Genomic DNA, 13885 nt, shown 5'->3' with positions numbered 1-13885 from the left:
AATTGGTATTATGCAACTTTATTTTGTTGTATTGACAATTCTATCCTTTTTATTGTCTTTTATCGATTGTGATTATATTCAATTTGTATTTGGTTGGCATGTGAGTCAGGAAGCTATGCAAAATGTGGAAATGCACAGTTTCCTACTGAGGTCAACAAATGGATTTTCTAAGAAAAAAGTCATTTGAAGGTAAAATATCAAATACTTTTTGATACTTTTATATTTCTCTTTTTTTAATGTTTCATTTTATATTTTTCTTTTTCTTGAATATGAACATGCTATGAATGTTAGACACCACAAAGTTGGTGAGACTCATGAACCTGCTATCTATAGGATCAATGGTCACCTACTAATCTTTTTATATGACTAAAATACCCTTACTAAAAAACTTATAACAAAGACAACTACATTCTATGGGATCTGGAATTCAGATCCATTCCATTTAGTTGAAAATAAGTGTGGAATTGATTTCCGCTGGAATTAGAAAATTCCACCACGAAAGGAATTCAACTTCCCTTCCACAAAGTCATGGAATTCAATTCCAATCCTGGGTCATTTGTACGAATGACTGAAATACCCTTTTTAATTTCCATCATATTGTTATTTTAATTTATTTTTTTTAATATTTTATAAAATAGAAAATTCAGATAAGTTGATAATTATACAGAAATTTATCTAAAGTGCAACATATGCTGATATGATAAAAAAAAATACTGCATAATGCAAACAACTTGTCGGTCCAGAGCGACATATGCTAAGATTGGCGCTATTTTGAAAAACAAGAGATATGGCGAAGCAATCAGGTTCGATTGAAGAAGAAACGACAAATTGTTACTCGGATAACACAATAAGCACACCCCTGTTCTATTCAAGTTTTCATTTCGATTTTGTTCTGAGTGATTTTTAGTTAGACCATAACTAGGGCCACAAATCTACAAGCAACAGTTAATTTCAGTTTATAATATTGGTTATATTTTAGGGTTTTTTTAGTTTATCTGTTGAAATAAAAAAAATCACTATTATTGGTGAAATTTATTAATGATATACACTTCACATAACCCATTTTATCATTCAGATAATGACAATTTTAAAGATTTATCGCACCCTTATCTTTCTACCTTTATGAACATGACAAAAATCATAAATTTATAATGACTCCATGGGTGCTCCTTAAATTTGATTATCTGTTACCAAATTCACTTAGCTTCACCTAATGGAAGGTTTTATGTAGCTCCTTGGAAGGTCTCAGATGCTAGAGTTGTGCTTGAAGATGGATCCACTTCGAAGGCCAAATCATTTGCTGATTCTGAGAGTAAAGATGGTGACGTTGTATTTAATACTTCATTAAAAGAATAAGATATGGATGTATGATCATGTAAATAGATAGAAATCATGGATTTTTTTTTTGACATTTACCTGTTGAATAATAGTATGTACCTATATACTGTAGGTATGACAAACCCACACATTGAAGAGGAACTAATCAATGCTTCTTGGCTGGTTTTGTGATTAGAAGTTTGATTATCAGGTATGTTATACGAGATGCATCATTCTTGTAACAAGACTTTAGATTGGAGATGCACGGAATCACTTTCTGACTATTTGTCAGAAAGGAACATCATGGAATATGTATGTTTTTGGTATGATCCCTTCTTTTGATGAAATGGAACAAATTGTTGTATGTATTAATGAAACATGACTTGGATGTGAGTCTACAGAAGTAATATTTTATGAGTTTTCGTTTATACTTTTTTTTGTGGAAATTACCTGATGTCTTATACTTTGTTTTTCATTTTGTCTAATTTTTTATTTTGTAATAGGTTAGGTTAGATGCTACATTTTTTTTTGCTGATAAGGGTAATTTTGGAATTATCAACAACATTTGTAATAGGTTAGGACTACTCTGCCTCAAGCTGGATTATTTGTCATTCCTTCTATTGTAGGTAGATTTGCTATATTTAATAATATTATTTCCAAAAAAACAAATTATGAATATATTTGTTTTAGATTGTGGCAGCAAAGCAATGCATCAGCCTGGAGCTTATAAGCATTTGATGCATAAAGGATGTTGAGAACTTCAAATGCCTTCAAAGTTTCAACTATGCAAATTTTGTGTATTTTCCTAATAAATAAAATGATGAAACATTGGATCTTTTAATCAATCCGAGGTATGTTTCTTTCTTGATTGTTACTGAATTTGTTCAGATAGCTAACTCTGTGTTTTTCTGTTGCAGTTATCATATAAAAGTCAAGGAGCATTGTTTCAATGTTGAAGAAGCCGAACTGTTAGAATTTTGGAGTAAACCAACTGGGATGCAAAGCTTGTGGAGTGTCGACAACGACCAGGCATGGAACTGATTGAATATATACAGATTTCAAAAAGATTCCTATTACGTCTTTTATATGCTCTGTTCTTTACAAGGCTAAGAATGAATGCTTCATATCCTTTAAAGGATGGATGGATGGAGGAGCATCATCGGACCCTGGAGATGGAGGTGGGTGGAGGTGGAAGGTGGAATACAGGAGGGCAATCTACCGAAAGGTCATTTTCATTCTCAATAATATACTTTCCGTTTTATCGTTTGAATGCAATGTTGGTTATTTTGGTTTATGATATATGATTTCCATTGCCAGAATTTGTCAAAATGTGTTGCATTTTTATTCTATTTCAGTTAAAGAGGGAAGGAATGAGTAGGCTATGATTTTTAATTGAAATTACATAAATAATCTAACAATTTTCTTACTTTGCTTACAGATTCATTGATGGTTTTTTATTTCTTATTTATTTATTTATTTATTTATTTATTTATAGATCAGTTAAAGAGGGAAGGAATGAGCAACTCAAACTATAAACAAATAGTTGATCGAATAACATTTACAAAGAACAAACAACGGAAAAAATTGTCGCATCCGACCCCCGCAACGCGGGGGTTCCCCATCTAGTTATTATTATTATTATTATTATTATTATTATTATTATTATTATTATTATTATTGTCTTTGTACATGTAAAACTTGTTCATGTATTTAATCTTTGTATATATCTAGTGAAAATCACAACTTAGGTGCTGCTTGTTTTTTTGAAACAAAAATTTATAAAGTCTGTGGACCATCTCTACAACCCTCTGCAGTAGAAGAGGTGGACCAAACGATTCCAGACTGTAATAAAAAGCGTGTTTGTTTTCTTAACATCTGCATGTAGCTGCAGATATTAAAAAAAAATAAACTGATTTTATAAACCAAAAATAGTTTTTTAACACTAAAAATTTAATAATGTATTATATTTCGGTAATAATTTATGATATTCCAGCAAAAAATAATTTTATTTCAACAAAAAATAATGATATTTCATCAAGAAATTATTATTATTCAATATAAAAAATGAATTTTTTTTAACAAGAATAAACAAAAAGAACGAAAAAAAAGATAAAATAAGAATTCAACAACATATAATAAAAATTTTCAGCAAGAAAAAAGAAGAAGAGGTTGAAAGAGGCAATACAAGTGTTGTGCCAAACAGAACACACGCAATGGTTTTTTACTCTGAAAACTTCTAAAAAGCAAACAACTACGAGATGAAAAGTGTTGCGCATGTACTGTGCTGCACAACAATAAGAGGTCTGAAGATGTTTTTTTTTTTTTCAAAAAACAAACCGCACCTTACTTTCTTCGATACCAGTGAATTATAAATCATTTTTATTTAGTTCTTTTTTCATCATAACTTTTCCGCCCTACCCCCACCCCCTCTCTCTTTCATATCTAATCTAAAGCTCGTAAAAATCGACCCAACCCACCAACCCAATCCGAACCCAACCCAAAATTAACAGATTGGGTTGAGATTTTCAACCCATTTAAGTTAAATGGGTCAACCCGTCTAACCCATTTAGTTAAATAGGTTGGGTCGGGTAAAAATTATCAACTCGTTTTCAACCCACCAACCCAATTAACTTTAATTTATATTTAATTTAATAATTATTAAAATATAATCATGTATTAATCTAAGTATTAGTTTATAAATTAATGTTTGTATTATTATTTATGTTAAAAAAATAGAATCCTAATTCCTACCTTTTTTCTTGCCACTGACAACATTAGTCACTCTAAAAAATCATTTAGAAATTACATATATTTAATGTTATTTGAACAATTTCTCCGTATATGTAAATTGAGATTTTGCTTTTGTCGTACTTTGAAATTTTATTTAAGTCTATAATTAATTTTAGTGGTGTAATATTTATTAATTTATTTATTTAGTTTTGTTTTAAATGGGTCAATCCAAGTTTAACCAATTTATTTAATAGGTTGGGTTGGGAACTACATAAACGGGTCAACCCGGTGACAACCTATTTATCTGAAAGGTTGGGTTGGGTTGGAAATATCAACTTATTTAAATAAAAATGTTGGGTTGGATTGAAATTTTCAAACCAATTAATAAATGGGTTAAACCCAAACTCAGTACAGTTGGACCCATTGCCACCTCTAATCTAATCATTTATTTTATGTTTTAATCAACCTCCTTTGACATCGTTGGAAAAGACCAAAATCCATCTCTTAAAGTTTTATGTAGATTAATTAGAGTGACTTGTGATGAATAAGATAAATTTGAATAGATATTAAAGTTAACTAAAAGCAAAAAGACAATTCGGACAAAGCTGTTTTATTAACTAAGTCGTAATGGTAACAAGCTACGTACTCTTCGAAGATAACACCATTACACCATGCATAACAAAACGAACAAAAGAAGACCAAAGCTAGGTTAAAAAGAAGACCAAAGCTAGGTTCATATATAGATTGGGTGACACAAGAGTCTCCATGTATTTCCCTCCTGGACTTGGACGAAAAGCGTAACTAATGGAGCACATGATATCTTTGGTATGCTTCTTCGTATCTAGTGCATCAACATACTCTCCCCCTCTAGAATACATGAGCCAATTTCCATTCCTCATCCAATGCAGTAGGTCATGTCCATTCCTCAGTAACCAGCGCAGTTCTTGGTTGTCGTCAGCATCATAACTAGACAAGTACTGCTGTGTCTTTGTCGTCAACCTCCCCCAATATTGTGCATGTGTAGAGCTCATCCTCCACAACTCGATCGTATCATATTCACCTATGGAATTTATAATAGCCACGCAGAAGTGAATATACCCTCTTAAAACCATGAAACCCATAAAATCTGTCCTTTGATCATTTATTTTTTCACCACCTCCTTCAAACTCATCAAAAAATTTACGGAGGAAGTGGAAGTTTTCGTTCAACATAACACTTGACATGATCAAATGATGATATGAAACAGCAGCGTTGGGTGTTGACTCCTCGACCTTTCTCCATGAATCGGATTTCAAAGAGAATATATAGACATTTATACCGAGGGTTAGCCATACAAGCTTGTAGTCGTCCTCAGAAGAGCTGTAAAACAGCTCATATTGATCTAAATAAGTCTTGTAAGGATGAGGACAACCAGGTTTAGACAACGTCTTATGGTCACCGGTGACAGGGTTCCATAAAATTATATCAGAGTATTCTGTTTCATTGGGCCAAGGCTTGTTAATGCCTACGCATACCATTCCATTCAAAGATGTTATAATAAATATTTTTTTACCAACTCCGACTTTAAACGGAAAAGGGCGTCTGGCAGTGAAACCATCTTTAGGTGTTTCACAGTCGATGGTGAGGTATTCCCATGGTCTTGCGCTAGGTAAGAAGAGAAACTTATGGATCTGGCCATTTTGATTGCTATTCAAATGGAGTTGGTGCATCTGGAGAAACCCAGGCGTCCTTAGGAAGGAGTGCCATTGCTTGGAAACACACCTGAAAGGTAATACAGATTTCGCCGGCACCCTTGGTAGTATGTTCGTGAATAGTATGTCCGGTGGCAGCTCCGTCGACATGGGCTCCACTTCCGCCATGCTTAATTATCGACAACCAGGATTAGGCTTGGCCAAGTTTATTATATATATATTATTTTGATTTAGATCTACAATTTGATTTGGCTCCAATGGTTTTACCTAAAATCAAGGTAGCAGTTGAAGACTATATCTTCTTTTTTTTCCTCAATAAATAGTTAAATACATAGAAATAATTCCTCGTCAGTTTATGTCAAGCTGTTATTATATACTCTACACTAGGTTTAAACCCTGGAACCAGGTTAATAAACAATAGGATGAAATAAACATTAAAAAAATAAAATATATATTTGAATTCAACAAAGAAATTCCAACAACTTTATCTATCATTTGTCATTACTTTTCTTTCATATCATCCAGACCAACGCTATAGCCTGCATACTAAAATTAAAATCAAACAAAACAAATCATAATTTTCATGGAATAAATTATAAAAAAATGAAGGTTTGTAATGAGATGATCTCACCAAGAACTTGTGGTTCTCTTCAAGAAGAGGTGTGAAAGTTGCACAAAAATTTTCAATATCAGAATTGATGTCACCTTTCCCTCCCACAACATCCATGAACTTCTTCCTATCTGGAGCAAGCTTGATTGCAACCTGTGAATCCATTTTGGAATAACAACAACAACAATAATAATAATGATGATGATGATGCTATAATTTTATTTTTTGTAAATTATAATAATGTAATAAAGTAAATAGATATCGTGAAAGTTGAACCGGCTAACCATCCATGGTATTTCTTGAGTGTCTTAGTGTAGGCTTCAGAATAAACTTGTGACACGCTTCCATCCTTGTGCTCCATTAAGTTACGGAATCATTCTACTATGAAGTCTATCGCTCTGAAGGGTGTTTTGAGGTTTCTAATTATTTTTGAAAATATATTACTATGAGGGTAGAATCGTAAACTCACCTAGTTAGTTAGCCACAAATGAACATTGGTGCAACTATTCTTAGCTTCAACCTCAACCCGAACCATACTGTATATAGTTTCTCAAATTTAGATGGGTTGGATATACTTGTTCTCTAACCTCTGCAGGAAGAGACAAATAATCAAATATACAAATAAGTTGAATATAATATATTAATATATAGATCAAAATTAAAAGAAAAGGAAAGGGTTAACACTTACTGTTATGTTACAACCAACATCAATTTTGACAAGTGTCATAGCTGCTCCGGAATTGTCTAGCATCAGATAAGAGAATTAGAATGAATGAAAAACATCATGACAAAGTAGTTCTTACTTATAAAGAAAAACCTTACTGATAACAAGTAATATATGTTTGCAGACTTCTAAGAAACGTTTGGAAAGCATTTCACCTTCTTCAGACTTGACATGTTTCATTGTCTAGCATCAGATAAGAGAATTAGAATGAATGAAAAACATCATGACAAAGTAGTTCTTACTTATAAAGAAAAACCTTACCGATAACAAGTAATATATGTTTGTAGACTTCTAAGAAAGGTTTAGAAAGCATTTCACCTTCTTCAGACTTGACATGTTTCATTGCTTCTAAATCAGGAGGGAATATTGTCCCTTCAATCTTCAAAACTAAAATGACTACAACAGTAAATGATATGGGTTAGATTAAATCAAGTTTTTAAAAAGCTCGTCACGACGCATCATGGCTTCAGTTTTGTATTTGCCGCCAAAATTTAAGAAATTGTCGCCTTAAGTCGTATATGTATATAAAAATAAATAATAATAATGTATATATATATATATATATATATATATATATATATATATATATATATATATATATATATATATGTAACTATGAATTATATACAAAATTGCCGTCTTAAGTTATGACTTACAAACAATGTGGTTCGTTACGGCTCGAAAAAACTTGAGTTGACATTGCCTCCATGTCACGTCTAATATTATTTAGAATCTTGGATTAAATGCTTAAATTTGCTTCTTTTTACTATAGACGGTTGGAGATGAAAAGCAAAAAAAGTAACAACAACAAAGCACAATATATTTATAAAAGTGTTGAGTGTTGCCTCTTCCAGTTCTAATATGTTGAACAAATCATGTTTATGGCATTTCCGAGTTGGCCATATAAACCAGAAATGATTCTCCAATCTCCAAAAGGATAGGATCTTGGAATCATTTGATATAGAGTCGAATGATGTATGTGATTTTTCTTACTTGGCAAGATGACAAAAGCGCATTTCACAGGAAAATATGAACGAGGCAAAGAACTACTAGAACTAATCCACACTGATGTATGTGGGCCGTTCAGATTTGCGACTAGACATGGTAAGCGTTTTGTGACTTTTATTGATGATTATAGTAGATATGTCTATATGTACTTAATGAATCATAAGTAAGAAACTTTTGAAGTGTTCAAAGAGTTCCAAAAGAAAGTTGAGAACTAACTGGGTAAAAAGGATCATATGATCTTCTAAACTCATAAGTTCATGAACATGCATATCAACAATTTCAAGAATCATAAAATTAACCATATAAAACTTGAAATTTTGATAATAGCTATTGAAAATGGATTAGCATAACCATGACACCATCTAAAATAAGTTTTATAAGACCAAAACAATTTAGGGTAATGTTTCTAGTCCATTTCCAGCAGGAAAAGTCGAAAAACTGCATTATGGGGCTCCTACTCGTCGAGTGCATGAACCTACTCGATGAGTAGGATGAGTTTACTTATGGACTCATCGAGTCCCCCCATGGACTCGGCGAGTTCATGCTGCAGAGTGCAGAAAAATTGAGTTTTTTCACAATTTTGCATCAAGTAGCAAATAAAGAAGCCTAGGCTCTGATACCACTGTTGGGTTTTGAGCATTCTAACACTCCTATGGTGTACATGCAACCCTAGAAACTTTGGATCTATGTTTGACTAAGATACATGCAAAATTGGTTTTCCAAGGTTCATAACCTATCTAGCATACATGGGGAACTTTTAATTATAAAAGATAGAAAGAAACACATACCTTTAGTTGCTTGGATTCCTTTAGAACCTTGTGAGCCTAGCACCTCAAGTGTGATGCCTCAAATGTCTCACACAACACCAAATACACTTGGAATAACCTTGAGAGAAATAGAACACTTCTAAAATCGGCTATGCCCTTTTGTTCTCACACTAGTGTCGATTTTGGTCTACAACATGATGCTTATATAGTGTGTCATAATTAGGGTTACATCAAGTAAGCCCTAACTTGACATGACTCTTCATTTCCATGATCCATGGGTTCAAAAACACCATGGAACATCCATGGAGCATCCTATGGGTTTTAGCCCAACTTGATAATCCATGGAGCATTAGCCCACTATATAAGTATGGGTGATTTACAAAATCAACTCATATATTTAATTAGTCTTCTTTTGATCACTTAATTAATTCCAAAATAATTCTTGATTAATACTAATTAAATAATATTATTAATATATTAGAACTTATAATATATTAATAAACCTTAAGTGTTATTTCTCTCATTTTGGTCTATCTAAATGCATGATGCCATGCAACCCAAATGGACCATGTCGGGTCGGGTCAAGTACATACCAAATATAGTTATGGACTTAGACACTATATCCAACACCTCTTTGGCAGAATGCTATGGCTGAAGAACTCACTGCTCTCCATCAGACTCATGCATGGGATTTGATTTCTCTTCCTCCTAGGAAACATACGATAGGTTGTCGTTGGGTGTACAAGATATAAACAAAAGCTGATGGTTCTGTTGAGCGGTTCAAGGCTAGACTTGTAGCACAAGGGTATTCCCAACAGTATGGTTTTGATTACGAGGAGACATTTTCCCCGGTTGCAAATATGACGACATGTTCGTACTATGATTGCAGTTGCTTCTGTTCGACAGTGGAAGATCTTTCAAATGGATGTCAAGAATGCCTTTTTGAATGGTGACCTCCATGAAGAGGTTTATATGACTCCTCCCCCAGGAATTCAACACCGGTCGGGTGAGGTTTGTCAGCTTCGCAAAGCTTTGTATGGGCTCAAGCAAGCCCCTTGTGCTTGGTTTGAGAAATTCTCCACAGTGATTACCTCTCTTGGATTTGTCCAAAGTAATCACGATTCTGCTTTGTTTGTTAGATGCTCGAGTGCAGGACGGATTCTTCTGTCCTTATATATGGATGACATGATTATTACAGGTGATGACGATGGTGGTATTGAGTCTTTGAAGCATGATCTAGCTCATCGATTTGCTATGAAGGATTTGGGTTTGCTGCGTTATTTCTTGGGTATTGAGGTTCCTCAGTCTAAGAAAGGGTACCTTCTTTCCCAGACTAAATATAATATCTGACTTGTTTACACGGGCGAGCCTCTCTGACAATCGGACTTTTAATACTCCTCTTGAAACCAATGCACGATATTCTCCTACTGATGATGTTCCTTTGTTCGATCCGAATCTTTATCGCACTGTTGTGGGAAGTTTGGTTTATCTCATAGTTATTCTTTGTAGTTTTTATGCTTTTTTTAGAACCCTTGTAATTTCTCTTTATCATAATCATATGACAATGTTATCAGCAATATCAACACACAAACACATAGTTAGAGAGATAGTTCAACACATACACGAATTAGGAAAAAAAGATATCAAAAGACACTATGACTAACAACATATAGTTAACCAAATTTGGACAAATATATAATCATCATAGAAATCTTCAAGACATACAAGAAAGCTACTACATTAAATAACTTGGTCAACAATAACCTTATAGACAAAGTTCGAATCTGAAAACACAAATAAGAAACCATAAAAACCATCGACAAATAACCAAAGACCATTATTGTTATAAAAATTCTAAGAAGAACGGTTACAATTGCTCCCTCATTTATTCATATTATGGCCTCTTTTTACCTTTTATTCAGGCAATAAATCTATCATTCAAACAACAAAAGTCAATATAAGAAGGATGGAGACAATTGCACAATCCTGAAGTTGTTGCAAATAATAGCATACTTTACCTTTAATCCATAATAGAGTTTTTGTTGGTGCCGTGGTGATATGAGAAAATGAGGAGAAGTAGTCCCCTGCTGTAGCTCTGATCGAGTGGTCAAGTATAAGTTGTGGTGGTATTTTGGGAGAAATTGTATTGTAGAACGTGAAGGGTTATGGGAAGATGAGAGCATCCAGAAGAAAGGGAGGGGGGAGAACACGTATCACTTCCTGAAAGAAGTGCTGGATCACAGCTAAACTACATGCCGACCCAACAACTGAGCAACCCCTGAATTTAGAGGGTCTAAAATTGCCAATCTTTGAAAATAGTGTGGCCAATGTCTTAAGTCCCAAAAATATAATAATCTTGAATGCAAGAAAACCAAAAAAAGAATCACGTGTGTGTATATATATATATATATATATATATATATATATATATATATATATATATATATATATATATATAGATTAGAGTGAGTTGTGATGAATAAGATAAATTTGAATAGATATTAAAGTGAAGTAAAAGCAAAAATTGTTTATTAATTAAGTACATGGTATGGTAACATGAAGACACTCGATCATCTAAGACAATAAATACCATGCATAACAAAACGAACAAAAGAAGAGCAAGCAAAGGTTATAAAAAAAAGTACGTGTTACACGCGTCATTTCATATATTGATTGGGTGACACAAGAGTCTCCACGTATTTCGCTCCTGGAAATTGAGATGGACAGAAAGGTAAGCCAATGGAGCACATGATGTCCTTGGTATGGTTGTCCATACTAGCATCTAGTGTGTAAACATGCTCTTCAAATCTAGAATACATGAGCCATTTTCCATTCCTCATCCTATGGAGTAGGTTGTGTCCCTTCCTGATTACCAAGTGCAGTATTGGGTGGAGGTCAGTATATATCTTAATATCAGAACTAGACAAGGGCTCTGCTTCTGTCACCCTTTCCCACTTATATCCTGCATGTCCACTCCACAACTCAATCGTATCATACTCATCTATGGAAGCATTTATAATGGCCACGCACAAATGAATACACCCTCTTAAAACCATGAAACCCATAAAATCTGTCCTCCTTTGATTTAATAATTTTTCACCTGCTCCTTCAAACTCATGAAACAATTTACGGAGGAAATGGAACTTTTCGTTCCACATAACACTTGACATGATCAAATGAAATTGATATGAAGCAGCGTTGTGAGTTGACTCGACCTTTCTCCATGAGTCGGATCTCAAAGAGTATATATAGACACTCATAAGACGGCCGCTGGTTAGCCATACAAGCTTGTAGTCATTCTCAGAAGAGCTGTAATACAACGCATATTCATCTGTATAGACCCTGTAAGGATGAGGACAACCGGGTTTAGAATTAGACAGCGTCTTATGGTCATCGGTCAAAGGGTTCCATAAAATTAAATCAGAGTATTCTGTATCATTGGGCCAAGGCTTGTTAATGCCTACGCATACCATTCCATTCAAAGATGTTACAATCGATATTTTTTTACCAACTTCGACTTGGAATGGAAAAGGGCGGCTGGCAGTGAAACCATCTTTAGGTGTTTCACAGTCGATGGTGCGGTATTCCCATGGTCTTGCGCTAGTTAAGAAGAAAAACTTCTGGTTTAGGTCATTTGGATTGCTATTCACATGGAGTTGGTGCATCTGGAGAAACCCAGGCGTCATTAGGAAGGAGTGCCATTGCTTGGAAACACACTTGAAACGCAATACATATTTCGCCGTCACCCTTGGTAGTATGTTGGTGAATATTATGTCGGGAGGCAGCTCCGTCGTCATGAGCTCCACCTCCGCCATCATTAATTATCGACAGCTAGCTAGCTTGAATTAGGGTTTGCCAAGTTTTTTATATTATTGTTTTGATCTGATTTAGATCTAATACAATTTCATTTGGCTAAAATCAAGGAAGCACCGAAGACTATCTCTTTATCTCTTTTTTTTTTTTCTTTCTTTTTGCCCAATAAAAACATAAAAGTAATTCGTCATCAGGTTATAACGGGAATTAATATAATAGATTTTTTTATATAATGCATGGGCTAAATGCAAAGAAACATCAAAATACATGATATTTCTTTATATGACAACAGTTTATTTTAGTTTTTTTTCCTATTAAAGCATCGATACTTTGGACCTACATTTCTATAACTGGGTAGTCTTTTTCGAAAGTATAATCTTTGTTTGTGTGTGGCTAAAGCAGAAACTATGTTTGTACCCCAATCAATGGTAAAGTGCTAGAAATAGCAGTATAGTTTATGTTTTTGCCACAAACAGCTGAACACATTATTCTTTACCCAAATATAGCATCCAACTTTCATTTTTAATTTAATTTAATTAGAGCAATTGGTATTATGCAACTTTATTTTGTTGTATTGACAATTCTATCCTTTTTATTGTCTTTTATCGATTGTGATTATATTCAATTTGTATTTGGTTGGCATGTGAGTCAGGAAGCTATGCAAAATGTGGAAATGCACAGTTTCCTACTGAGGTCAACAAATGGATTTTCTAAGAAAAAAGTCATTTGAAGGTAAAATATCAAATACTTTTTGATACTTTTATATTTCTCTTTTTTTAATGTTTCATTTTATATTTTTCTTTTTCTTGAATATGAACATGCTATGAATGTTAGACACCACAAAGTTGGTGAGACTCATGAACCTGCTATCTATAGGATCAATGGTCACCTACTAATCTTTTTATATGACTAAAATACCCTTACTAAAAAACTTATAACAAAGACAACTACATTCTATGGGATCTGGAATTCAGATCCATTCCATTTAGTTGAAAATAAGTGTGGAATTGATTTCCGCTGGAATTAGAAAATTCCACCACGAAAGGAATTCAACTTCCCTTCCACAAAGTCATGGAATTCAATTCCAATCCTGGGTCATTTGTACGAATGACTGAAATACCCTTTTTAATTTCCATCATATTGTTATTTTAATTTATTTTTTTTAATATTTTATAAAATAGAAAATTCAGATAAGTTGATAATTATACAGAAATTTATCTAAAGT

General features: G+C 33.4%; 2 protein-coding genes and 1 pseudogene across 2 annotated transcripts; all 3 read right to left on the bottom strand.

The window, feature by feature from the left end:
* Window positions 1–4751: 4751 nt before the first annotated feature.
* Window positions 4752–5906, bottom strand: LOC145113428 (putative F-box/LRR-repeat/kelch-repeat protein At1g11620). Its single transcript, XM_079049520.1, has one exon. The coding sequence runs from the start codon at window positions 5904–5906 to the stop codon at window positions 4752–4754; it is 1155 nt and encodes a 384-aa protein (XP_078905646.1).
* A 333-nt stretch (window positions 5907–6239) lies between these two features.
* LOC145113427 (glycolipid transfer protein 1-like) lies at window positions 6240–9717 on the bottom strand (annotated as a pseudogene).
* A 1787-nt stretch (window positions 9718–11504) lies between these two features.
* LOC145113426 (F-box/kelch-repeat protein At3g06240-like) lies at window positions 11505–12662 on the bottom strand. The gene has a single exon (XM_079049519.1). It carries the CDS (start codon window positions 12660–12662, stop codon window positions 11505–11507), a length of 1158 nt encoding a protein of 385 aa, XP_078905645.1.
* Window positions 12663–13885: the final 1223 nt, after the last annotated feature.

Source organism: Lactuca virosa, chromosome 5, assembly GCF_052849685.1.
Source record: "Lactuca virosa cultivar CGN04683 chromosome 5, Lactuca_virosa_CGN04683_v6, whole genome shotgun sequence".
Lineage (NCBI taxonomy): Eukaryota > Viridiplantae > Streptophyta > Magnoliopsida > Asterales > Asteraceae > Lactuca > Lactuca virosa.
The sequence above is the reverse complement of the archived record's forward strand: the minus strand, read 5'-3'. Positions and strand labels throughout refer to the sequence as shown.

What these genes read in the sequence shown, in the direction of transcription:
- LOC145113428 (XM_079049520.1), bottom strand. Translation starts at nt 5,906, where the DNA reads ATGGCGGAAGTGGAGCCCATGTCGACGGAGCTGCCACCGGACATACTA.
- LOC145113426 (XM_079049519.1), bottom strand. Translation starts at nt 12,662, where the DNA reads ATGGCGGAGGTGGAGCTCATGACGACGGAGCTGCCTCCCGACATAATA.